Source organism: Chionomys nivalis, chromosome 20 (assembly GCF_950005125.1).
Source record: "Chionomys nivalis chromosome 20, mChiNiv1.1, whole genome shotgun sequence".
Taxonomy (NCBI): Eukaryota; Metazoa; Chordata; class Mammalia; order Rodentia; family Cricetidae; genus Chionomys; species Chionomys nivalis.
The window spans coordinates 49,976,630-50,003,984 of NC_080105.1; the positions used below are offsets into that span (position 1 = coordinate 49,976,630).

Below are 27,355 nucleotides of genomic sequence, written 5' to 3' on the forward strand. Positions count from 1 at the left end.
CTGTTTCACATATGAAGAGCATTCAAGATCCTATGCAGTTAATGCCCTTCCAGAACTGTCCAACTCTCAGACTTGTAATTACAGCTCTGGGTGTGTCTATACAGCTCTTTAATTCAATTTCCAAATCCACATTTCTTAAACAAAATCATACTGCTGGAGTCTTTAAAAATGCCAGTCATGAAATTATCACTTAAAAACTACAAAGAATCTAACTGAGGAGTAAGTGCATAACAGTTTCTCTCTCTCTCTCTCTCTCTCTCTCCCTCCCTCCCTCCCTCCCTCCCTCCCTCTCTCTCTCTCCCCCCTCATTATTGGGGTGGTCGGTCTGAAATCAAAGGTCTCTGCATTCTACGCAAATGCTTGCCAGGTAAGCTAGACCCTAGCCCTCTCCTTTTTTAAAGGTGTTTTATCTGACCCGGGAGAGATACACCTAGGTCTGCTTCCCAAGCCCCGAGGAAGAGCCTGGTAGGCACTCTGCAATCTGACCTTTATTCCAGTGTTATTATTGGTTCTTGAACTACAGTGTAGCTATTGCTTCCTTCATGAATGCCCAAGATGGGCATGTCAGATGCAAAGAAAAACATTCACAATTTGGTGAAGTTTAGTCACAGAAAAATGATTACCTGATGGATCCAAACATGCAACTTTACTTCTCCCCCTGAGGATCTAAATTCAAGGATCAAATTAAAATCCACCATATTTCAAGTTAAATCCCAAGAGTTCTACACAAGTACAGCATGACTTTAAATGCATATCCATTCATTGTTCTGTCTTTTCCTATATGTAAATACACTTCTGAGACCATGATTTTAGGGAAAGAGTAAGAGTTTTATATTATACTGTGAAGTTCTAACAAATTCTTGGTTTATTTGTGTTCATCACTTAACTCAATGTAATATGACCTTGGCACGATGCCAAGTGTATTGACAAAAGGTCTATCAGATACAAAATTCTTAGTTCTGTGTCATAAATAAGTTTGGGTAAAACCGCAAGCCTTCCACGGAGTCATCTCGGCAAAGATGGCCCATCTTCTCGGCAAGAAGCAGCCTGGGAACAAAGAACAGAAATCCTACAATGATCTGCTCATCCAGAAACATACCACACACCACAGTGAGGGGCGAGGGCTTACATACCTTTCTTTAGCTAGGAGGACAGACATCCCCACAAGTTTGGCAAACTCTTCTGATGTTAAAGATCCTCTTTCTGAAACCTAGTGATAACACACAGCAGAAAACAAACAAGACAAAACAAAACACCAACAACCATAATTATTTCAATACACTTAAAGGAATACATACCAGTATAAGAAGGAAATGCTTTACTGGGTTTTCTCCTAAAATCTAAACAGTCACTATAAAACTAGACCTTCCTGTTTCTAAATTTATCTTTATGTGCGTGAGTGCTTTGCCTGTAGAGATGCCTGGTGCCCACAGGGATCAAGAGGGGTGGGATCTCCCAGAACTGGAGCTACAGATGATTGTGAATTACCACGAAGGTTCTAGGAACTGCTCCTAGGTTCTCTGCGAAAGCAAGTGTTCTGAACGGCTAGTCAGCCCTCTAGTCCAGCAGACCTGAATCTAGAGAGCTCAAGTCTAGGAAAGTTGATGGGCTCAGAACAGGCAGAGCACAGGCTACATACCAACATGAAGCTGTTCATGTAAGAAGGCAGTGTATGAAAGCCCAGAGCACAGCAAACCCTGTGTGTCACAGGCTCTGGTAAGGGGCCCACAGAGTTCTAATCAGGTCCAGTAAGGATGTGACTTGAAAACCTGTTCCTAACGCTGAGCTGTAGCGGGAAAGCAAGCACCTCATTAAGATGTCAAGGGAGACAAATACTTCAAAAACCTTTACTATGGATGTTGGTTGAATGAAAACATCATTGTCTACTACAAGCATTGATTTTGTGAATGACTTTCTAGTTAAATCCAACAGTGAATCCTGCTTCTTAAGTCGCTATGTATTTGGGTCTTTGTGGCAAGCTCTAAGGACTGACGGAAACGGGATTCACATACTGTCTCCAGGGCTGAGGCCACCATCTCCTCTTCCTTGTGGGTTTGAAGCTCAATTACCATGACACCACTGTCAAAAACCCGAAGCCTGGAAAGCACAGATGTGAGAACAGTGTGGGTATTTCTAAGATGTCCAACCACAAAGGAGAAGCAAGCCACAGTCTACTTTACTTAATGCCCAGGCCTGAGGACAATCACACAGTGTTTACGCCATAATAACTACATGTAATTATAACAGAATTAACTCAAGAATTAATAGACAATAAAACTATGGGCCACAATCTACATGATTAAGTTTTTTTTCCGGTTCAGGGTGCTTTTAGCCTAAGGATAAGGAGAATGCAGTTCCGAGTTGAACATGTGCACCGTGGGAGGTTCAGAGGTGAATTCTTCTGAGGTTTCCTCTGGGAAATCACAATTCTGAATATGATCTGTACCGGGACACACCCATTCCTGATAGGATGAAGGCCGGAGGGCAGAAGATGCTTGGGGGAGGGGGGAATGAGGAATTCAGGTCACACATGGCATAGCCTCAAGAGGGCATCATCTGGCTTGCCATGCACAGTAGCAGGCTTGGGTTGGCTTTCGGGTCTCCTCTAGGCAGAATCATAGCTCCAGTCAGCAAACTTCTTGTTGAGATTCCTTTACCTGACAGGCAATTTCAGCGCCTCCAGCATCTTGCATGCATTCACTAAATCTTCTGGTGAGAGCAACTAATGAGGAAAAAAAAAACCCAATTAACACTGCAAAACAATAGAATGGGTCTACAGAACTGTAATAACCATTAAAACAGAATAAGAAGTCAATGACATATGACCCAGAGAGCTCCGGACCCTACAGAGATCTGCATCCCTCTGTTTATTGCTGCTTTATTCACTAGAGCAAAGAACCGGACTCGACCTAGCTGTCCATCAACAGATGAATGTATAATGAAAATTTATATATATTGTATACACACATATATGAAATATTACTCAGCTCTAAAGAAAAATAAAGTCAAAAATTACAGAGAATGGATAATCTTAAAATGTATAATATTAATTGAAGTCATATATTCTCAAGAAAAAAAACTTCATGTTCTCTCTGACATGTGGAGGCTAGCCAATAATGTGTGAGTGAGTGTGTGTGTGTAAAGAAATGTACGCGTGGGCACAGAATGTGACAGAAAGAGAACAAAAAGGCTAAATACAAGAGGCTGAAGAACTGAATGTCGGGATGGACACAAGGTATGAAAGAGGATTTTCAAAAAAGCTATTTTCTTTTTCTTTTTTTCTTTTTTTGGTTTTTTGAGACAGGGTTTCTCTGCAGCTTTGTTGCCCATCCCAAAACTAGCTCTTGTAGACCAGGCTGGCCACGAACTCCCAGACTATTTTATTTTTCTAGCTATTATTCTGTCATAAAATTTTTGGTTTTGATGGTAGATAAGTATATAAAACATGATTCAGAAAGTGTAAATTTAATGTGACGCCTCATAGCTTCCATGCCATTTCTAACTATAAAGGCGTCTGTTGAGTTGTACAGACTTTGGGTCTGGTTAGTTTTGGTATGTGGCATTTTTATTTCCAAGTTGTTTTTTTTTTTTTTTTTTTGGTTTTTCGAGATAGGGTTTCCAAGTTTTTTTTAATAATAAAGTTTAAAAACTTTTATAAAGTAGAAGAAAATGCTATTCATCAAGTACTATCGGTCACTCAATTTCAAGGACAAAAGAATAAACAAAGAAGCCAAAGACAGCATTCGGCAGTTCTGCCCAATAGAAACGCAGTGCAGGTCACATGCATGACCTCACAACCTCCAGTACCCACAGAGAAAGAGAAAAGGGAAGGGGCTCGGAATGGGGCTGAGGAGTGGAGTTCTCGCCCATGTAGAAGGCCCTGGGCTCAAGCTCCAGCATTGTAATAAATAATAACAACAAAAACATTTTCTGAGATATTGACACGGATACTGACCTTTGTTTATCTTATACTTGTTTTATAAACTCAGACTGCTACATGTAGCTACTAGTGGCTTCCGTTCTGGATAGTGCAGCCTGAATAAATCTGCGCCGGTAGACACAAGCATAGCTCTGAGTCACGTGGGATGGCTCCAGAGCCAGCTGAGCCTAAGTACACTTGTCAATCCACCATCTCTAGGTGACCTCAGTCATCTAATCCACCCCTCAATTTCCTCATTCCCAAGTTACCTGAAGGTGAGGGCGGTAAAAGCAGGAGTGAGAGGCTAAGTGAGCTAACAGCTGGTGCTCGCCTCATCGATGACAGGCCGGGGCTGCACTCCGGGACTTGGTGAGCCATATGGAAGTGGCAGCTTACCCAAGCTGCACTGGACTGCGGGGGCACTAAGAGCACCAGGAAAGAGTCTCAGAGGCCACGCACCGGGTGTGACTGGGCATAGGGCCTAAAGAACAGCTCCTACTGATACGCAGCCAAAGGAGTGAGGAGAAGTTGTCTCTGCGCTATCTACCAAGAAATCTGAGTTCAGCTGAGCCTGCACGAGTTAAATACTGCAGAGGAAAACCTTCCACTCATGGCAGTACACAGACCTCAGCGCTGGCAGGCATCGCTCACTGCAAACCTTTACTTTTAAGATGACAAAACTGAGTTCCAAGGCAGTGAAGTGCGCCACTCAGTCACTCAGCAGCCGCTGGCAAAGCCAGCCCAGGCCCATCCCGTTCCTCTCATCACGCTGCGTCTGAAAACAGCTTTGAGGTTCACAGTCAATGTGAGGGGGCCATGGAAATGCGTTCTTACCTCCATCCCTCGAGCTCGGTTCACTAAACAGTACACCTCTGTGAGCGACATTATTCCCCCACGTTCCTGTTAAAATGGGAGAGAGAAAAAAACACAAGTATTTATCATTTCTTAACAGAAATCATAATCTGAGTGAAATCACAAATTACATTGCTTTTTCCTTAAAAGTTGTATTTACACACAAGAGAGCCTATTCACATCCTCCGCAATGCCTCGAATTCTACAAATGGACTTCAGCATCGTTTAGATGGAAAGAGGGCAGCTGCACCAAGCTTCCAAACTGTCCTTAGTCTCCTGACTGATTCAGACTGAGAAAGACTGAAGAACTCAGGGGCCATGTGTGACACAGCCACATCCGCAAGCCCCGGAAGCAAGAGGCCAGAGTACCGCTGGCCGCCTGCGTCACCACAGGGCAAGCTTCAACAGGTATCACCTTGGTTAATTCAGGAAGGTGGGATGAGGCAAAACCATGTAAGAGGGACCAGAGCCTTGATAAACTGTGGACATCGGTCCGGGATCAGACTCAGGAAACTGCTGCCACAAATAAGCCTGGAGCCGCTCCCCTTACCGGCAAGTGCACGGGAGCCACGGCAGAGCTCTGGAGACCTGCTCCGACTCTTCAGCAGCAGAGCTGAGGAGAAGGCTGAGGGCACTGGGGCCACGCGCCCTGGTGGCTTGAAGCCTCTTAGAGGAAGGCTCATTAAACCTTAACAAATTTTATGTTTATTTAATGTTTTAACTAATTTCTGTTAGTAAAGGAAGAAAGTATAGAAACAAGTGATACCATAATTTTGCAAGCCCTAATGAAATAACATAATAACATTATGAAGTAATGACCGTCAAGGGCTGCTAACTATGTATCTAGCTACGTATATGTGTGTGTAAACAGAGAGACAGACAGACAGATACTACATACCTACTGACAGAAATGTACAACATCCCCTATAAAATATTCTTGTTATAAAAAGTTGCTTTTTATAACAGTTGACAGAGAACGTGTAAAGTGAGAAACACGTTAATACCGCAGAGTCAGTCAAACTATACCCTGTAGGGTAAGCTACCAGTTTCTCCCCGGAGAAGTTGGAATTAAATAAAAACAAAACAAAACACAACTTGAGGTTGGGGCTGGAGTTGCAGCTTAGGCGGATATGCAAATTCCTATGTTTGCCCATCAGCACAAAAAACTAAAAACTAAACATATGAACACAGACCAGACATTTTTTTTTTTTTTTTTTTTGGTTTTTCGAGACAGGGTTTCTCTGTGGCTTTGGAGCCTGTCCTGGAACTAGCTCTTGTAGACCAGGTTGGTCTCGAACTCACAGAGAGTCACCTGCCTCTGCCTCCCAAGTGCTGGGATTAAAGGCGTGCACCACCACCGCCCGGCCACAGACCAGACATTTGACATTAAAGGTTTCTAGTGTTTTAGGTGAGACAGTGATACTGATACTGTAGCTGTGTTTAAATTAGTCTAGTATCATTATAGGTATTAGAATGTTCACATACAAGATGATCAGCTTTAAGATAATTTACTGATGAAGATAGGTGATGGACACACAATGATTTGCACTTAGTTTAGCATATATTTAAAACACAGCATTAAAAGTGCTCTATGAAAGTATACTACAAAACTATTGGCAGAACTATAAAGACTAGATATGGGGCCTTTAAAGCCAGCACTCAGGAAGCGGAGGCAGGTGGATCTCTCAAGGCCAACCTGGTCTGCACAGTGAGCTCTGTGACACTCAGGGCTGTGTAGAAAGATTCTATATAGAAACAAACAAACAAAACCCAAAACCCAAAGAAACAACAAAAAAACAAAACAATAAAACCTAAACAAGGCCGGTGGTGGTGGTGCATGCCTTTAATCCCAGCACTCGGGAGGCAGAGGCAGGCGGATCTCTGTGAGTTCGAGGCAACCTGGTCTACCTACAAGAGCTAGTTTCAGGACAGGAACCAAAAAAGCTACGGAGAAACCCTGTCTTGAAAATCAAAAAAAAAAAAAAAAAAAAAAAAAAAAAAAAAAAAAAAAAAACCCAAAACCAAAGACAAAAAACCTAAACATAGTCAGATATGGTGGTTCATGTCTATAATCCCAGCCCTTAGAGAGGCAGAGGTAGGAGAATGGTGAGTTCAAGGCCAGTCTGGGCTACAAAATGAGATCGTGTTTTAAAAACAAACAAAAATACAGACTAGAGAGAAATATGTTTATAGAAAGAAAGATCCTTTGAAATCAGGAAAAAGTCTCATCAAACAGACTTAATGAAGTACAAACATCTGAAATGGAAGTTAGCGTGGTTTTGAAGATTACAATTAAAGATAATTAATAAGTGTACTAAGCCAATTTAATATTCCTGGAAGAAAAAAAACCATGTCATTTAACGTCAACCACATGATGAAAACAGTTAGGCTCTTGAGACTTCTGATGACATGGAAATAATTTAGCAGTGTTTGGAAAGCAGGGGTTTGGATTTACCTACCTCTAACGGTGCCTGCAATATTCCAGCCAGCTGTTTGGCCAGCTGCATGTGGTACTGCGTGCCTGAGCCATAGGTCTCCCGGGTAACTGGGTTGGCTATTCCCATACTCAGCAAGTAGGACTTAAACCTGATGGTCTGTAAGAGGGTGGGAAAAGCATCAGCAGACTAGAAAACAGTTTCTCCGCACGACACTTGAAACTCGTCATCATAAACTCAAGGGCACAGTTATTTCTCTAGATAGCCACGCCTTCTACTGTGTTTCTATGCTGTGGACTTGAGGGCGGTGAGTGTCTTAGTTGTTCCTTAAACAAATCTAGTTATTCTCATCCTTCTACCCCGGGGCATGCTGCTCACTCTCAACGTTTTATGTGAAAGAAAGGCAGTACCTAAGCTATTTTTAATACCAACCAAAGACTACAACTAAGAACTCTCAAAGGATAAACGGATCTGACCAGATTGGCCAAACTTAACACGGCAGACAGCACAGATTTGTATGCAACAGCTACTCTGCGACTCTAGACATTTCAATAGCTTTATTTCCTACACCGTAAGAAAGAACACAGAATAATCTTGACCCTTGTAGAACTAGCGAAAAAGAATATGATCCAATTTCTCCTTAGCACTTCACACGCAAGCAATAAAAACGTCACACTAAGAAAGCAGGGCCAGTGAGATGGCTCAGTGCGCAACTACACTTGCCACCTGAACATCTGAACTCAGTGCCCAGGATCTGAATTCAACACATGTTAGAAGGGGAGAATCAATTCTTCTGAGTGATCCTCCATCCACCACCTGAATGCTGGAGCACAGCTCACCCCAATAAGAAAGTAAGTGTAATTAACAAAAAGTTTGGAAGGCAGCAAATGTGAGAAGCTACAGGCATAGCTCAGTAGGAGGAAGAGAGAACTGGTCAACCACAAGAACATCTCTGCTTTCTATCTGGCATCTGCCACTTCAAAGATAAAAGAAAGCATCCTTACCTCATCTTCTGTGACGTCACCTTGTTTCTCTTTAATCTTATTAGCGATTGATTTTGATAACTCCACCATTTCCTTAGCCTGAAACAGAAAGGACAAAGAAGCTACAGAGAAACCTTGTCTCGGATTAAAAAACAAAAAGGAAATATACTTTCAAGGCCATCATGGCTGAATCTGAGTGGAACACATGACACCTACCTTGATCATTAGCTTGCTAAGGTCTTCAAAGGCCTGAAATGAGAAATGAAGTTTGTATTGCAATCTTTTTAAAGAACTAAAATGTTTTAAAGCAACGATAAACAAAAAATTTTTTTTACAAATATCGATTTACTATTAATTGTATAAGCAACACGTCTACCTCATTTTAAAAGTCTACTTTAAGAAACTGCAAACTTCCTCAAACAAATTACAACCAAACTTTCCATAGATGATTATCTAGTGTTTTTGTTTAGTGTTTTTGAACACATACAAGAAAATCTCAGCCTGGGGCATGGCTCAGTAATAGAATGCTTTTCTGGCATTGGTGAGGTTCTAGGTTATATCATGGTTAATACACACACACACACACACACAGAGAAATCACTAATTTTTTTCTGATAGATCAACAAACAAAGATTGTAAAATGCCTTCCAGGTTAAAAATGACAATACCCAGCTGCAGGAATACCGTTTTTGGACATAATTAGAACTGGGCCATAGATCTGGAATATTAAGCCATGACACAGTTTTGTGTGCAGTACTGCACACAAAGCATCCAGTGCCTCTCAAACACACCGAGTAAAACCACTGCAACAAATGTCTACTTCGAGGGCTTCTTCAAACTCAATCAGATATATTTTTAATAAATTATTTCTCAACTAAGTGATGTGCATGGATATTTCCTTTCTTCCTTTTTTCTCTTTCTTTCTTTTTTTCTTTTCCTTTTTTGAGAGTCAGTTAAGCAAGAACTCCACGCACACAGCGGTCTGACATACACAACCGCGGGACAGTCTGAGGGAAGTGCCCCCACCTGAAAATCCTTTTTTTTTTTTTTTTAGCTCAAAGAATAGTGTAAGAATAACTGTGTAAGATCCTCATAGCCAGCTCACTAAGCTAACACTGAAAACAAAAGGAACGTGCACACACCTCACAGGAATTTCCTCAGATAAACAAAGGCTTAGACACTGGGTTCTTATCGGCAAGAGCCAGCAGATGCAGGAAGCCTTTGTGGGAGGCCCCGGGCACCGGCTATGAAACTGAGTCAATTCTAACATTTAAAGCACACACCAAAGCTAGAACAAAGGCACATCGTGTAAACTTAGATTTTTACACTTACTACACAAGCTGTTAATAAATTTATTTCACTTGTTGAAGTAAAAACGCTATGAGAAATCACTTTATTTTCATAGCAAAAAAAACCCCAAAAAACCCTGAAACATTGCGTTTACACAGAATATATCCTTTATCACGTGTAATCAGTAGAACAATAGAAATTCCACAGCGCTTTAAAAGAACTGGCTAAAAAATGTTTTAAGTAATTAAAACATTAATTACAAAACACAAGTAACAGTTTCTTAAAGTATGGGAAGGTATATAAAACAAAAATTATAGCAAGAAAGATGCACACGCCCATTCTATTATTAAGTCCTTGGCTTACAGAGCGTTCTATTGTTATCCATACCACAGCCAAACTTCATTGTAGTTCTGTTTTAAACCCAGACGCCGTGTGCTCGTCTGCAGGGACTGGTTATTCATCTCATTCACGATTCCCACACGTCTGAATTTTCTGTTCACTACTAGTGCTTCTTGCCTTTGCATATCCCACTCCTCTTGCTAACCTTTCCTTCCTGCTGACACTGCTAACACCACACATCCTTCTGGCCTTCCAGCCCATCTCCCCACTGCTAACAGGTCTTCCTAATCCCAACAAACATCAAGGGCCCTGTCATGAGTCCCTTCTAGAGACCGAGTTTTCTCGTCACCAGGCATGTCTCACATGCCAACAGTGCCAGTTTGCCTGCCTACCTAGGGGACCATGACAGTAGCCACAGCTTCTTACGCAGGTCCACATGTGGAGAACAAGAACTATTTCCTAAACAAGTCAGCCTCTGTAACACAACATAATGCCTGTGGAGAACTCTCTGAGGGTGAGAATCCATGGGAATAATTTATTTCCTGAAACAGCATAGTTTATTTCATAAATTAAAGAACTTTATTTTGAACATCACAGCCCCCTTCAGAAACAGGAATAGTAATAACAGAGAACAGGCCACTATTCCCGGCCCTCTCTGTACATGTGAGCATAAGAAAAAACTGGATAAAATGTGCCACGGTGAGGGAGGTCTGTCGTAGCAAACAGGAGACTATGGATTTCCAAATTCCAGAATGGAACTAGTCACAGTGTAGGAAGATGTTTAGGGATTACCTCAGAAATGTTTTTGTCGGTTTCTTTTCTTTTTTCTTCGAGTTTCCTTTCAATACCCACAATCCCTACAGCTCTTACTCTTCCTGGCTGGAAAAGAAAAAAGAAAAAACAAAAACCAAAAAACAATTAGATCATAAGATACACAAAACGGAAGGAAACAAAGCCCTTTGTAAGCCACACTGACTTTTCAAAGGTGGGAAAGATCCCACACAGAAAACAGCAAACAATCACATCCAGCTTCCTTTCCAAAGCATTTGTCTCCTTCTGTTCGTACATAATGACCTTCAACAGCAAAGGAAAAATAAATATATAACCAGCGGCATGCATGCGCTTCTCTGTATTTTAGGTATAATTAAACTTCTTATTCTTTTTTTATTCTTTGGCGATCTATCATATATTAGATATTAATAATCTATCAAATGTATAAAACTGTAGCTAAAATTCTTGTACTTGACAAGTTATTAACAAGCTATTTCCTCACATGTGAGTGCCTATCCACAGCTGGATGACTGATTCAGACTAATTCCCAGGAAAATTCAATTTTTTTTTTAAAAAAGCAGAACTCTATTGTTTTGTTTTTGACAAGTGATCACAGAGAGTTTGTTGTCATTGTCTTCTTCTTCCTCCTCCTCTCCTCCTCCCCCTTCTGTGTTTTGTTTTTTTTGAGACAGGATCTATCTTTCTTTCAACTGATAACTAATAGTGGTTTATTTTTACTAAAAGATACTATGTCTTTTAATAAGTTACTTAAAAAAAAACTTTCTTTGTATTTACTCAGTGTCTTTCACATCCTGCATCTTGATCCCATTCATTTCCTGTCCCTCTGCACCTGTCCTCTGCCCCTGCAACCTCCCCCAATAAAACAAAATTTAAAAAGGAAAAAAAAATCTCGTCATGGAAGCTGCAGTGTGACACAGTGAGCCACACAGTAAAGCCCTTTGTCCATATATCTTTACTTGCAAGTGGTCACTGGTCTGGTTCAAGGCCTCTGGTTTCTACTACACCATCAAAACTGGGCCCTCACTGAGATGCTTCTTGGATATCTTGTTGCCCTGTGTTGTGGAGATCCTGCAGCTTTGGGTCTGTAGGACAAGGCCCTTTACATGCTCCAGTAGATCACAGATGGGGTAGATGTTGGGGCAGGCCAAGCCATAAGCCTGGACCTGGGCAGCTGCAGGGTTGGTCAGTCCACCAGTTCTCCCCTGTCCCACCACCAGGGTGAGCTCTCCAGCACTGCCCCAGCTAATTCCCGCTGGCAGCAATGAGAGAGGAACCAGTTCTCCTGTTTTCACACCCTCAGGGTCTGCTCTCCCACACCTACACCATCAAGGTCAGCTCTACTGTGTTACCCCTGTGAGCCTCAGGTACAGGGGTCACTCTCCCCAGTGCTGCAGCTGATGAGGAGCAGGGACAGCTCTCCTGCTCTTATGACCCCAGGACCAGCTCCACTACTGAGTGAGACAGGGTCTTCCTAATGTAGCCCTGGCTATCCCAGAAACCACTATGTAGACCAAATTGGCCTTAAACTCACAGAGATCTTGCTGCTTCTACCTCCTAAATACTGAGATTAAAGGTGTGTACGACCGCATGCCCAGAGTCTTCCTAAAGAGTATGTAAGTACAGAAATGAAAACAGTGTATTGGCTGGGCCTTGTGCCTCACACCCAGTACTTGGGAGGCTCAGGCAGGAGGACCACTTCAAGAATGGGACCAGCAAGGCTACACAAAATTCTAGGTCACCCTGTCTTAAGAAGACAAACAGAAAAGAAGATATTGCACTTACAAATAGCTTTAACAATACCTGGGGTCCTTTATTTGTTTGCAATGACTGGGAAACTGGCACATTCTCCCACCTTCTCTGTGTCATTTCCTCTGATAAACGCCTATAAAACTGTAACATATATGCAAAGACTTGAGTCACTCAAATGGCAGCCATCACACACACTACTAAAACATCTGTTTAGTATAACATTCTGCTCAGTTGTCAGTAACAGGACTAGACCCCTCAGACAGCAAAGGAAGGCAACAGCTGTCTTATAGGATCAGCTTCAGAAAGCACAAAGAAATCAAAACATACACATAAGCGCACATGCGCGCGCGCGCGCACACACACACACACACACACACACGAGCTGGCCTTTACATACAATGGGGTGCTCTCCCCACAGACGAATGTCACTTCAGCAAACGCCCGCACTTTAGGCAATCCTACAGATGTGGAGCGCTGTCAGCCTATACTGAAACAAACAGTCCAGAAAAATTACATAACCATTTCTCCACAAAAAGAGCAGAGAATAATTTGTCTAGTTAAAATACAAGTTAAAAATTAGGGACAAGTCAAACGCAATAGTATACATCTATAATCCCAACAGAAGGATCAGTGCTAGGCCACCTGCAGCTATAGAACAAATTCAAGGTCACTGTGTCACATAATACTCTATCTCAAAAAAACAAAATAAAACAAAAGCTAAAACAAAATTAGAGACAAAATGTGGCTAGGCTCACAAATAATCCAACGTATTCCAACTCCAGTGAAAAAACCTTTGGCAAGTGTGGTGGTTTGAAAGAAAACGGACCCCAAAGGGAGTGACTCCAACAGGAGGTGTGGCCTTGTTGGAGTGGGTGTGGCCTTGTTGGAGGAAGCGTGTCACTGTGGGAGTGGGCTTTGAGATCTCCTAAGCTCAAGCTACTCCCAGGGTCTAAGACCATTTCCTGCTGCCTGCAAGATGTAGGATTCTCAGCTACTCCTCCAGCACCACGTCTGTCTGCACGTCACCATGCTCCCCGCCATGATGTATAATGCACTGAACCTCGGAAACTGTAAGCGAGCCCAGTCAAATGTCTTCCTTTATTAGAGTTGCCGTGGTCATGGTGTCTCTTCCCAGCGGTAGACACCCTAACTAGGACAGCAATTCACTTCGGTTGGCTTTGAAACAACTGTGTGAGAAGCACTCAGGGAGTGCCGCACAAGATAGCACAGGTGTCTTAAGAACAAGTGTCCAAGCCGGGCGGTGGTGGCACACGCCTTTAATCCCAGCACTCGGGAGGCAGAGGCAGGCGGATCTCTGTGAGTTCGAGGCCAGCCTGGTCTAGTTCCAGCTAGTTCCAGGACAGGAACCAAAAAGCTATGGAGAAACCCTGTCTCAAAAATGCAAAAAAAAAAAAAAAAAAAAAAAAAAAAGCCAAAAAACAAACCAAGTGTCCAGCGGCTTCCTCAGTCCTCTAACCATGACACTGGGCCATTGGACTCTAGTCAGAAAATTCTATGGAGCTAATGGGGATCAGCTGCCTGGTGCCGAGCTTTCAGAGAGCAGCTGAATCCCTTCCCACGCTGCGGTCTGTTGCCCCATTAACTACCCCCTAGCAGCTTCTCTAGCGGCTTCCAGCTTCAGATGCCATGCAACCACACCCCTGCTTTTCACTCGATAAGGCTCGGAACATAAAAAGGTTTTGCTTTGTTTTTTGTTTTTGTAAAACTGTGGTTTATAACCTTCAAGATACTGTCTTCTACTGCATTAACACAACACATACCTTTGATCATAATAACACACAGCACACTCCTTCAATCACAATACTGTCTTCTATCATACTAACACACAGCACACGTTCGAATCCAGCTGTACTCATAAGGGAGCTTACCTCGATCTGGCCATGCTCTTTGAAGGAGAGTTTGATGTAGGAGTTTTTACTGCTCTGGAATGGACCGGGCTCTTTGTTAGAAGGAGCCGGGTGCAGATGAACCACGATTTTGGCACTAATGAAACAGCAAATATGTTGATGAGTTTTTAAAATCACTAATTCTGTTTCTATAGCTTTTCATTTTCTTATTTACTTACTACTTATGTATTGTTTTGAGGCAGGATCTCACTGTGTAGCTCTGGCAAGCCTGGAATTTGCCATGTAATCCAGGCTGGCCTCCAACACAGAGAGATCCCCCAGCCTCTGCCTCCCACATGCTGAGACTGAAAGTGTGTGCCACTGCAACGAGCACTAGTTTTTAACATGTCGTGCATTTCCAATCACTCTGAAATTCATAGAGAAATAAGGAATTTCAAAAACACATTCTTTTCTAATTTATATTCAGAATCATTAAAACCTGCAAAAATAAAACTTGTAAGATATAAACTAAATGCCATTGGCTATATAGATAAAATAAATGCATGGCTTTAGAAATGAATTCAGAATAGTTTTGTAATGTTTTGAGTGGTTTATGCCTAGGCTTCCCACCCACAGAATCACCACCTGAGGTCACATGGGGCTATCACTTCTGCCAAAGCAGTCTACCTTACCTACCTAAAAACACGTGAAAAGTTACCTGTAAAATGGGCTGGCTGATATTTTAATAAAAACTCAGCCAAAACTAACGTCCTACAGTGTCGTTTGCTGGAAATGCCGCTCATGCAGCAGCATGATCTAGAAGACCTGACGATAAGGACAACTCTCAAACCCCGCTGACCTGGGGAGATCCGTGTGTGTCAGCAGCAGTATCTCGGTACCATTAAATGCATACAGACCTGCATCACCAGGGTCTAGCCTGGGGACTCCTCCTGATCCTCCTCCCACACACCCTGCCCAAACCCCATATCTAGACACTAGAGAATAGAAAGACAGGCAGTGCTCATGGATTGGTAGAATTAGCACTGTGAAAATGACTATCTTATTAAAAACTATTTATTGATTCAATGCAATCAAAATCCAAAACAGTATCTCATTCTGAACTGAAACAGAAAAAGGAAAAAAAAAACCTATCCTAAAAATCATATGGAACCACAAGGATCTCAGAGAGTCAAAAATACTGAGCAAAAACTATGGTTCTAGAGAGGTTACCATTTCAGAGTCATAGTAATAAAACACAGACGGACACGCAAACCAGCGCGACACAGCTGAAGACCCCAGGTATGAGCACATAAACTTCAGCAATTAATATATGACAAAAATGTAAAAACATCCACAAAAACATCGTCAATAAATGGTGCTGTGAAATATGGGTGCTGACATGCACGAGAATGAAATTAGACCCTTATCTATCACCTTGCATGAAAACTAACCCCAAATGGATCAAAGACCTAAACGTGAAACACTGATACATGGGCAGTGTCTTCTGTGATACAGGTGTTGGGAAGGACTTTCTGAAAAAACTCCATTTGCTCAGGAATCAAGGTCAAAAACTGACGACTAAAAAGTTTCTGCACAGTTAAAGAATCAACCAATCATGTGAAGGAGAAGTCGCAGACAGGGAGAGAATCTTCGTCAGCCATACACCTGATAGAGGATTACCGTCCACGATATAGAGAATCCAAACAACAAAGAATCAATGAAACGAAAACCAAATGACCCATTTAAAAAATATACTTGGGATCTGAACACAAAGAAGAAATATCTCAAAAAAATGTTCATTCTCCCTAGCAGTTAGGGAAGTACAATCAAAACAATTTCGAGATTCCATCTTACTCCAGTCAGAATGGCAAAGATGGCCATGTTCATTGCTGCTCTATTCACAACAGCAGGAATGGAAACAACCTACATGTCCTTCAACCAGCAAACAGATAATGAAAATGTGGCACACATGGGCTGGAGAGATGGTTCAGAGGTTAAGAGCACTGGCTGCTCTTCCAGAGGTCCTGAGTTCAATTGCCAGCAACCACATGGTGGCTCATAACCATTTATAGTGAGATCTGGCGCCCTCTTCTGGCCTGCATGGATAAGTGCAGACAGACACTGTATACAAGGAGAAAATGTGGTGCACATATACTATGGCATACTATTTAGCTATAAAGGTAAATGAAAACATGAACCTTGCAGGTAAGCGGACAGAACTAGAAAATATTGTACTGGTTGAGGTAACGCAAACTCAAAGACAAATGTTTCATGTTAGCTCTCATGTGAGGTCCTTAACTTCTTTAGGTTCTTCAGTGTGAGTAACCTCAGAAACAAAGAGAGTGAAAAAGACCGAAGTGGGGGAAGGAGCAATAGAGAAGATGCTTGAATAGCAGAGTACAGCAGATATGAAGGGGAAAATGAGATAAATGGGCACAGGGGCTTTAATTAGGGCGGTAGAAGGAGATAAGAACTTTTTTGTGAATAAAGGTTTTAGAGCTCACTCAGGGTAGTGGTGGTGCATGCCTTTAATTCTAAGCCCTTGGAGGCAGAGGCAGGGGATCTCTGTTGAGTTCGAGGCCAGAGCGGGTTCCAGAACAGCCGGGGCTACAGAGAGAAATCCTGTCTGGAAAACACAAAACAACAAACCAAAAAACAACAGAAAGATTGTTAGGCCTCACCTCTTCCCAATTCCGGCCGCCTGTTCCTCGATGAACACAACCTGGGACAGAGGAATGGCCATGCAGCACTCCTGGGAGGAAAGCAACAGGAGAGAGCTCTGTACGCGGTCAGAGGATCAGTCCAGCGGCACGGGAGCGCTGTTCCCCTGTATTCCTTAACCAAACTGCTCACTTTAGCCAGACCAGGAAGGCACATGCCTGGCAGGGGCTCTACCATAGCTACACTTCCAATCTCCTTAATAAACTTAAGGAAAATTGAAATAAAACTCTGTGCTGCCATTTGGTGCATGGGCAAGCATAAGGAGAGGTTTAAAGGCAAGCACAGGACTGGCAAGATGGCTCAGAGGGAAAAGGCGCCTTCCCAAAACCTAAACCTGAATTCCATCCCTGGGATCCCACCGGGTAAGGGAGAAGTCTGCAAGCTATCCGCTGCCCTCTGCATATGCACAGTGGTGTTCCCACACTCATGGACACACAGGATGGGATAATAAATCAAATTAAACCAGGAGGTGATACCTCTCTAATCTTGGTACTAGTGAATCCGAGACAGAAGGATAAGGAGTTCAAGACCAGCCTGAGCTATACAGTGAGACCCTGTCTCAAAAAATAAAAGTAAAATGGGGTTGCAGGGTTGGCTCAGCAGTTAAGAGCGTTTGCTGTTCTTGCAGAGGGGCAGAGTTCAGTTCCCAGCACCTATGTTGGTCACTCTAGTTCCAGGGACTATCCTCTGCCCCCACAGGCACCTGCATGCACACTCACATACATATGAGCGACACACGTGAGTAAGTAAACTAGTGATTATCTTTTTTCAAGCAAAATCAAACAGTTGTAACTACCGTTGTTTTTATAGTTGGTATGTTTTTTTCAAGTAAAATTTATGAAAAATTTTAAATATCTCTTTTTGTAAGCTATGAATGGCAGGATCCATATCCAATGACTACTAATTCACCATTTGTATTGTTCAAGTTTCAAATTAAAATGAATTTACATGAAAAAATTTTTGATGCAAAATTTTTATAAGAAATAAAAATAAAACAAATCAAAACAGTTCTAAAGAATGCATTTTATGTGGATGATTTTTATGCTTCTTTATAACTTCCCCAATTTACCTATGTAGATATGCACACATTAAAGAGGAAATACCAATGCAGCTTTGTTATTATTAAAAAAAAATATGGAAGGGTAAAAATGACCACTTGAGTCTAAAGTTCAATATTAGGCAAGGCAACACAGTAAAAGCTTGTGAAAAACATTAGCTAAATTTAATTTAAGTCATTATACATGAGTGGTATATAATATAATAGGTCAAAGGGTTTCAAAACAGGCTTCCTTTTTTATTAATGTGAAGTAATTGAACAATTTAACAGGCTTCACTCTCTTTTTTTTACAATTTATTTATCTTGCATGCATGTGTTGCATGTCCACAAGCAGGCATACACATGCATGCTGCAGCCCCAGGGTACACGTGTAGAAATCAAAAGTGCAAACATCGGTTCTCTTGGTCTACCATGCGCTGTCTAGGGCAAGCATCTTTACTGGCTGAGCCATCTCAATGGCCTCAGCAGGACACTTCTACATGTGCACATATCACCCACCAGTCACGCCCAGCTTCCCTGCAACGCTCTCTTCCCTTCCCTGTCTAAATGGCCTCTTTACATGCTGACCAAAGGGGGACACTAAAATTAGCTTTTCAACATTCAGGGCACCTCATCATCTTGTAAAGATTTCTCTTCCGCACATAATTTTAAAATAATTACACAATACTAACAGAATAATGAATGCAGCATCAAAGGAGGCAATACCAACCCTAAGAGGGGGATGGTTCTTAAAGAATTGCGATGGTTAGCACTCTTCCAAAGGATACAATTCAGTTTACAGTTCATCTTGGCATTAAAAGTTCATGGTGAGGGGTTGGAGAGATGGCTTAGAGGTTAAGAGCACTGGCTGCTCTTCCAGGAAACCCAGGGTCAATTCCTGGCACCCAGATGGCAGTTCGCAACCATCTGGAACTCCACTTCCAGGAGACAGGAGCCCCTTTCTGATCTCTGTGGGTACTGCACACATATAGTGCACAGACACATGCAGTCAAAACACACATGGCACATAAAATAAAAAATAAATCATTAAAAAAAAGTTCTTGGTAACTGGGAGTGTAGTGGAGAGGTGAAAACACAGGTGCAGTGCTCCTAGCTGGAAGTTTATCTGCAGCACCAACTTTAGTCACTACAGCTTCCCGGGGGATGCTGAGTATTAGGAAAATAAGGACATATAAATGTATAGGGGTGTGGGTGTGTATATATATATATACACAAAAACACAAATATATTTATAAACTATATTTACATATTTACACACATATATATTCTTATTTTCCTAATCAATCAACATCTAGCTGGGAAGTATATATGAATGTGAATATATATATTCTTTTATATAGAAAGGATAAGAATATCTATTATATATATATATAACTATATATATATAGAGAGAGAAAGAGACAGACAGACAGAGACAGAGAGACACTAGACAGTTTTTCCTGTTGACAACTGTACCTTTAAGATTAAAATTCTTGCTGGGCGATGGTGGCGCACGCCTTTAATCCCAGCACTCAGGAGGCAGAGGCAGGCGGATCTCTGTGAGTTCGAGACCAGCCTGGTCTACAGAGCTAGTTCCAGGACAGGCTCCAAAGCCACAGAGAAACCCTGTCTCGAAAAACCAAAAAAAAAAAGATTAAAATTCTTTGGAATAGAGATATCAGCTCACACATACACCTCACTCCATCTAGAAACTATAAAATCAGAGTGAGGAGTCTCTTCTTGAGCGATATAGGGCAAGGCCTTTCTCGAATTCCTACGGCAGAGCGCCCCTGCTTCCCCCATGTGGCACACCACTCCTGCTTCTGTCTTTTTAAGGATCCCTCAGAACGGATGAGAGAATGACTCCTCCCTTACACTGAGGCAGGCTGTAGGAGCAACTGACTGGTATTTGAAAGCCTAAGAACTAAGCGTCTCACCACTGGGGAAGCAGAGGCAGGTAGATCTCTTTGAGTCTGAGGCCAGGCGGGTCTACACAGCAAGTTCAAAGTCAGACGAGGTTAGAGAGTAAAACCTTGTCATCTTAAAACAAAACAAGAACAATCAAGAGAACACAAACAAAATCTAGAATGGGGGTAGCTGAGGGTGTAATTCAGTGATAACGCACACACTCGGCATAGTCAAAGCCCTCTGTTCCAATTCACACACTAATTAAACAAAGCCCAGAATTAGATGTAAAAGCTGACGTCTCTTACATTGTTTTTCTGGTCTCTCCAAATCAGCCGGTGTGTACTAAGAAGAAGTGTCCCAGCATCGAATTTTATCTAAAACGGTAAGATTGTTACAAATAATCAATATCACTACATGTTATACAGATTTTCTTACCTAGTTTGCATATAATATGAAATTATTAAACCTTTTAGAGCAAGGTTTATCATAAATTAAAAAGAAATGCTATATACCTTATAAATAGTCTATATATCACACACACATACATAATATGTATATGTATCCATTATAGAACTATAAAAAATTCTAAATAATCTACATGTGGTATCAGAGGTAGTTAAATACAATGTATCTATAGTACAGCACACATGGAATGCTAAGACAGAGCTAATGGGAAAAAAAGGGAATTTGCAATGTATTACACAGAATGAAATTCTCCAACAGAAGGTGCTTTATATGAGTGGGTATACACATCTCATGTAAGTACCAAAAAGAAGGTCTAAATGAGTGTACAGTAAACACTCACTGGTCTCAGGAAAGGGTGAGGAAATGGGAGGGAGAGAAAGAAGCAAGGGATCTGTGAGCCCATTTCTAGATGTAGAAGCAGGAGGTTTGGGGCCAGCTAAGGCTACAGAAGACCCTGTTTTCTCCACTTCCCCTCAAAAATAAAAATACATTGTATAATAGCATGAAAAAGATGGCGTCTATGTCTGCATGACTGAAGTTTTAATTTCGTAGATTATTATTCCTGAAAATTAGACAATAAACCAATTTAGAGTTATTATTCAAGAGATTAATAAATCAAATCCTTCCAGTGCTGTTAAAAATGTATATATGAGGTTTCTATTTCTCTAAACACTAGAGAGCAGAATTTGCCATACAATAAGATTTGGTTGAATCATTTCTAGTGATCTCTAAAGATACAAGGATGGACCTATGTTCAAGGCTATCTCATACCACACACCTACGAAGATTTTAGTTAGAATTCAGTTTATTACAAATGATGCCAGAATTCTTCTGAGCTTAAAATTATGTGGTTAAGAGTGTTTGTTTGAAGCCAGACAAACTCATAGCATGGATGGGGGCAGGGACCATGTCCTCGCTTAAGCGAGAGGAGTTGGTTTCTCAGGGCTCAGGCCCCGGGAGAGGTCACCTATGCTCCAGTAGACAAATGGTGCACTTAAGTGGACTCAATGGTTTAGAAAACAGAGTCCATAAAGTTAGGGGGAAAAAGTGACAGTGGGGTTAGGGAAGGGAATGGGGTTGTGAATTTGATCAAAATACATTATATGCATAAGAAATTCTCCAACAGGAAAAAATACTAATTAAATAAGTAATCAATAGCATTATTAAATATCAATCTATAAAACCTGGACATTTATTTATTGTGCATATCTATGTGACTATGTCAGTACCAGGACACACATGCACAGGCCAGGATAGCTTTTAGGAGTTGATTTTCCCAGCATCTGAGACCTGGGTCAAACTCAGATCCCTGCTGGCAGGTGCCTATCCCTAATGAGACACTTTGCATCCTTGCATCATTCTTTTTTTTTTTTTTTTCTTTTTTGGTTTTTCGAGACAGGGTTTCTCTGTGGTTTTGGAGCCTGTCCTGGAACTAGCTCTTGTAGACCAGGCTGGTCTCGAACTCACAGAGATCCGCCTGCCTCTGCCTCCCAAGTGCTGGGATTAAAGGTGTGCGCCACCACCGCCCGGCTTTTACTTTTTTTTTTTTTTGGTCCTTGCATCATTCTTAAACAGAAGTTAAAATCGTGTATCCCGTTAACAACAGTATAAAGTACCCATGATATTTTATTACAGTAAAAAATAAAATTTTCACATATCATGTTTATATCAAACGTATACCAATATGCCAAAAATAATTACTTCTGGGTAGTGGTGTACTGATTATTTCAAGTTTTTTCTTTTTCTTTTTTTTTCTTTCTTTGCTTACTTGTACTTAACCAACAAGTTTGAAAAAAATCAAACTTGACACTGGCATATGTAACTTCATATAACTCTGAAATATATGGACTTTTTCATGTTAAATCAAGCATACATAGGAACATGACTTTTATGAATTTATCTAGTTAGTTAGTTTTAGTTTTTAAGATGGGGTTTCTCTGTGTAGCCCCGGCTATCCTATAACTGGATCTGTAGACCAGGCTGGCCTTGGACTCGGAGAGATCTCCCTGCCTCTGCCTCCAGCACTGGGATTAAAGGCATGCATTATCACCACCACTCGGGTGGTGCACTTTTAAAGGCCCACATGTAACAGATAACCTAAGTGTTTTGACACACATTTTAAACATTTTTTTCCCCTCAGAATAAGATCCACCAGTATTGCTAATGAGATGTTAGCAATGAATAATGGTGTCACCGCTAGGAAGTGTGCTGAACCATCAGAGTGCAAACACACTCTGTGAAGAACAGCCGTCCAACTTAGGTTTCTTTTTTTAATTCATTTTTTATTGATATTTATTGAGCATTACATTTTTCTCTGCTCCACTTCGTTCCTCTCCCCTTCCCCCTCCAACCCTCCCCCAAGGTCCCCATGCTCCCAATTTACTCAGAAGATCTTGTCTTTTTCTACTTCCCATGTAGAGTAGATCTATGTAAGTCTCTCTTTGGGTCCATATTGTAGTCTAAGTTCTCTGGGATTGTGGTTTGTAGGCTGGCTTTCTTTGCTTTATGTTTTAAAACCACCTATGAGTGAGTACATGTGATAATTCTCTTCGTGTGTCTGGGTTACCTCACTCAAAATAATGTTTTCTAGCTCCATCCATTTGCCTGCAAAATTCAAGCTGTCATTATTTTTTTCTGCTATGTAGTACTCCATTGTGTAAATGTACCACATTTTCCTTATCCATCATTTAGGTTGTTTCCAGGTTCTGGCTATGACAAACAAAGCTGGTATGAACATAGTTGAGCACATGTCCTTGTGGCACGATTGAGCATCCTTTGGATATATACCCAAAAGTGGTATTACTGGGTCTTGAGGAAGGTTGTTTCCTAATTTTCTGAGAAATGACCACACTGACATCCAAAGGGATTGTACCAGCTTACATTCCTACCAGCAATGCAGGAGTGTTCCCTTTTCCCCACAACCTCTCCAGCATAAGTTGTCATCAGTGTTTTTGATCTTGGCCATTATTTCAGGTGTAAGATGGAATCTCAGAGTTGTTTTGATTTGCATTTCTCTGATGACTAAGGATATTGAATCTTTCAGCCATTTTAGATTCCTCTGTTGAGAGTTCTCTGTTTAGGTCTGTACTCCATTTTTTTTTATTGGATTATGTGTTCTTTTAGTGTCCAATTTCTTGAGTTCTTTGTATATTTTGGAGATCAGACCTCTGTCTGATGTGGTAAGGTTAGTGAAGATCTTTTCCCATTCTGTAGGCTGTCGTTTTGTCTTGTTGACCGTGTCCTTTGCTTTACAGAAGCTTTTCAGTTTCAGGAGGTTCCATTTATTAATTGTTTCTCTCGGTGCCAACTTAGATTTCTATTGCTGTGATATAGACACCACTGTAGTGGCATTTCATTTGTATTTTAGTAAATAAAGCTTGCCTGAAGATCAAAGAGTAAAACAGTCCCACTGGTCAGCCTTACAGACCGAATGGTGGTAACACACACCTTTAATCTCAGTAGCCACTCTAGTTGCTATAGAAACACATGACCAAAAGTAACTGGGAGGGGGGTATTTCAGTTTACAGTTTACAATCCATCACGAAAGGAAGTCAGGGCAGGAACTGAACTGGAGACCATGGAGGAGTGCTTCCTAGTGACTTACTCCCCATGGGTCTCTGAACTCCGGCCTAGGCTGACACCTGCCCTTCTGTGCACACACCCGCATGTAGACACGCACACTTATACACAATTAAAAATAAGAAAAACGTCACAATAAAAAGCAGAGTTCAAGTACCCTCTAGAATGCAATTCAGCCTAACTTTAAGCGTCTTGGCTGGTCTGATTTACACAAAACTGGGTGTATGATATTTTAAGAATCTCTTTGTTGCTAAGTGAAAACTCCCGTTTTCAAAGCAAATGTTTTGTTAACTTGGAAGTGCAGTTAGATCAGAGCAGTTTTTGTTTCATCTTGTTGAAATCAAAGTTCAGGATATACAATGTCAGAATTGTCAGATATATACTGTCAGAATTGTCCCACTTGCCCTGTCAATCAATAGGCGTGAAGAAATGAGAAAGGTGTTGCTCCAGGGAGGAAACTGTGCCACCGTTCCCTTCAGTTCTCCTCTGGGTTATTGGGCTATTCTCTCAACCCGACAGACAGGTTTGTCTAGCCTGCATTTACTACTCAAAACCAGAATAATCGGAGCTACTTTAAATCAAACTTTGTTTAAGAACGGTTGCGGTGAAGATCCTGCCTCAAAAACACCACCCTAAGAAACTCGGGGGGGCTGGGTCAAACGTCGCGTGCACCTCCAACAGCTGTAAGCACGGACCAGGAAAAAGTGTATCAAAGCACAGAGGGAGGCTTCGTTTCCCCCACAGCGAGGAAGGAGGAACGCGACAAATAAAAACTGGAAATCAAAAGTGCTTGCGGGAACGCGAGCTCTATTTCCCCCGTTCTCAGGTCGCGCATTTCATTCAGAACAGGAGGGCTCGGGGAGTTTCCAGTGTGTACAAAATACTTCCTTGCATCAGGGATTTCTCTTATCGTTTGCAAGCCCATCCCTTAAGACTTCTGTTTGCGCCACAAGGCAGAGCTTACTGCATGAGTCCCTAACGCAAGCAGGGGCTGGACCCGGCCGCCTCCTTCGGAAATCCTGTTGGGCGAGGGACCGGCCGCCGCTCAGCCCAGTACAAATCCATCACCCACCCATCCCGCAGGAGAGTGGGGGAAGGCGTTCCGGGGACGCGCCCCAGATCAGGCGGAACTGGGCCGTCCCGGGCTCCGATCCCCCCACCCCACCTCCGGTCCCCGCGCCCCGGCTCCACGGTACACCGTGCACCGCGGGCCGCGAGGTCGAGGCCGGGAGCCCAGGGCCGAGGACCAGGCCGTGCCGAGCCCAGCACGACGGTCCGCGGGACGGGGCGGCCTCCGCCCTACCTTCTCCTCGCCGTCGTAGACGCGCACCCCGCGCTGCTGGATCACCAGCGTCTCGTTGATCTCCAGGAGGCCGCTGGTCCACACGAAGCGGTCCATGGCCGCCGCCGGGCCGGCCTCTGCCGCTCGCCCGTGCTCCGGGGCTGCGAGCGGCGCCCCCTGGTGGCCGGCGGGGGTGGGGCGGCCGGGAGGGAATCGCCCCCCCCCCCGACCTCCGACAGGCGGAGTGAGGGAGCGCCCCCTGGCGGCGGCCGCTCGTGCGCTCGTTTGTTTCCCTGGCCCTGCCCAGCCTGTTGATAGGCTTGTTAAAGGTTGTAAATAATGATAATTTTGTTATTATTGGTTTTCAAATAACTGTTGACAGCAGGGATTGGTTTTAATACGCCTGTAATCAGTATATCGGGTGGTACCCTCTGCTCCTCGCTCAGGGTTTTGTTTTAGACTAATTTTTATAACATTGTATTTATTTTATGAGTGTCTATGTGGGCGGGGCACATGCAAGGAGACAGAAGACACCCAATGAGAGCTGTTTCTCTCCTTCCACCTTGCGGATCTTGGGGATCAGACTTCAAGTTATGAGGCTTGGCAGCAGGCACCTTTACCTGTTTAACCACCCCCACCCCCTTTTTTTTTAAAAAAAAATGGGCATTAGATCTATATTAATGAAGGTGACATTGAAAATAAAACATAAACCAAACCCAAGCAGATTGTCATTTAATAAGGACAATGAAGGACACCAGTCCCTCCTAGAGACTGGACACATAGTGCGAGGTGAGGTTGGGGTTTGGACGTTTTATGGGGCTGGAAAGGGGAACTTCCGGGATGCAAGAGTCCATCTGCAAGTCAGTTCCCCTGCAGTCTCAGTGATTGCTGATCTTATCCTAGGCTTCCTGCATCCTGACAGTCCACTGGTGCTTCAGGTCAACTTTCCTGCCTGGAGTTTCTCCGCCCACCTGAGACTTTTAGGTCTTTAACCTTCAGTGTGTCCGAGCATTTTGCCTACCTGGAGGTCTGTGCTGAGATCCATGCCTGTTACCCAGGTAGAGCAAAAGGTTTTAATTATTCTGACCAATGTAAACTAACTCTCTCTCTCTCTCTCTCTCTCTCTCTCTCTCTCTCTCTCTCTCTCTCTCCTCCTTCCTTCCTTTTTTTTTTTTCATAGTTTTTTCTTCAAACCAGGCTCGGCAGTACACACCTGTAATCCTAACACTTGGGGAACAGGAAAGAGGAGTGCTCCAGGTAAGCCTGGGCTCCATAGTAAGACCCTAAACACAAGCAGCAACAACAACAAAATACCACACAGGAACAAGGAAGGAAGGAAGGAGGAAAGGAAGGGAAGAGAAGAGAGGAGAGGGGAAAGGAGGGGAGGGGAGGGGAAGAGAGGGAAGGGAAGGGAAAGTTGGGGGGAAGGGAGAGAAGGGAAGGGAAGGAAGGATCTCTCCTTTTTTAACCCTTCTATGGTTGTTAAGTTTCTACTTAAGTATTTTGAGTTGGACAGCAACTAAAATCGCTGACTGCTCTTCCAAAGAACCCAGATTCAACCCACAAGGCAATCACAACTGCCTGTAACCCCATTTCCAGGGGATTCAAGCCTCCTTCTGGCTTTTTTTTTTTTTTTTTTTTATTTTCGAGACAGGGTTTCTCCGTAGCTTTTGGTTCCTGTCCTCACAGAGATCCGCCTGCCTCTGCTTCCCGAGTGCTGGGATTAAAGGCGTGTGCCACCACTGCCCAGCTTCCTTCTGGCCTTTGAGGGCACCAAACATGTATTTGATGCAACAGATATACTTGCAGGTAAAGTACCCATGCAAATAAAAAAAATATTTTTTAAAAAAGAAATTTTTGCCAAACAGCACTTTTCTGTATTTTCTTCTGTTTTATAGTTTTCTTTCTTATACTAGGTGTATGTTTCATCTTGAGGCTGTCAGTTCTTGTTTAATGTAAAGTTGAGGTAAAGATCAAAGTTTGCAGTTTGCATGTTGAAATTCAGTTACCATGACTGTTTATTGAACGGTTGTTTTTGGAAACTGTAAACATCAATCGGCCAGCTAGCCTGGTTATAGCTCTGAAATTGTTGTGCTCCCTTGTTTGTCTTTGTGTCACGTCTCAATCATCGTGGTCTTTTAACTCTTTTTTTTTTTGG

The 27,355-nt window shown here is 42.4% G+C and overlaps 1 protein-coding gene across 1 annotated transcript; it reads right to left on the bottom strand.

The window, feature by feature from the left end:
• Positions 1-290: 290 nt before the first annotated feature.
• On the bottom strand, positions 291-25,357 carry Vps36 (vacuolar protein sorting 36 homolog). Its single transcript, XM_057752564.1, has 14 exons — positions 25,219-25,357; positions 20,177-20,245; positions 16,888-16,958; positions 14,249-14,363; positions 12,411-12,500; positions 10,611-10,697; positions 8,406-8,438; positions 8,211-8,288; positions 7,231-7,365; positions 4,754-4,819; positions 2,658-2,722; positions 2,013-2,097; positions 1,134-1,210; positions 291-1,047 (listed from the first exon to the last, which is right to left on the bottom strand). The coding sequence occupies exons 1-14, from the start codon at positions 25,312-25,314 to the stop codon at positions 954-956; spliced, it is 1,161 nt and encodes a 386-aa protein (XP_057608547.1). The 5' UTR covers positions 25,315-25,357; the 3' UTR covers positions 291-953.
• Between the last annotated feature and the right edge of the window lie 1,998 nt (positions 25,358-27,355).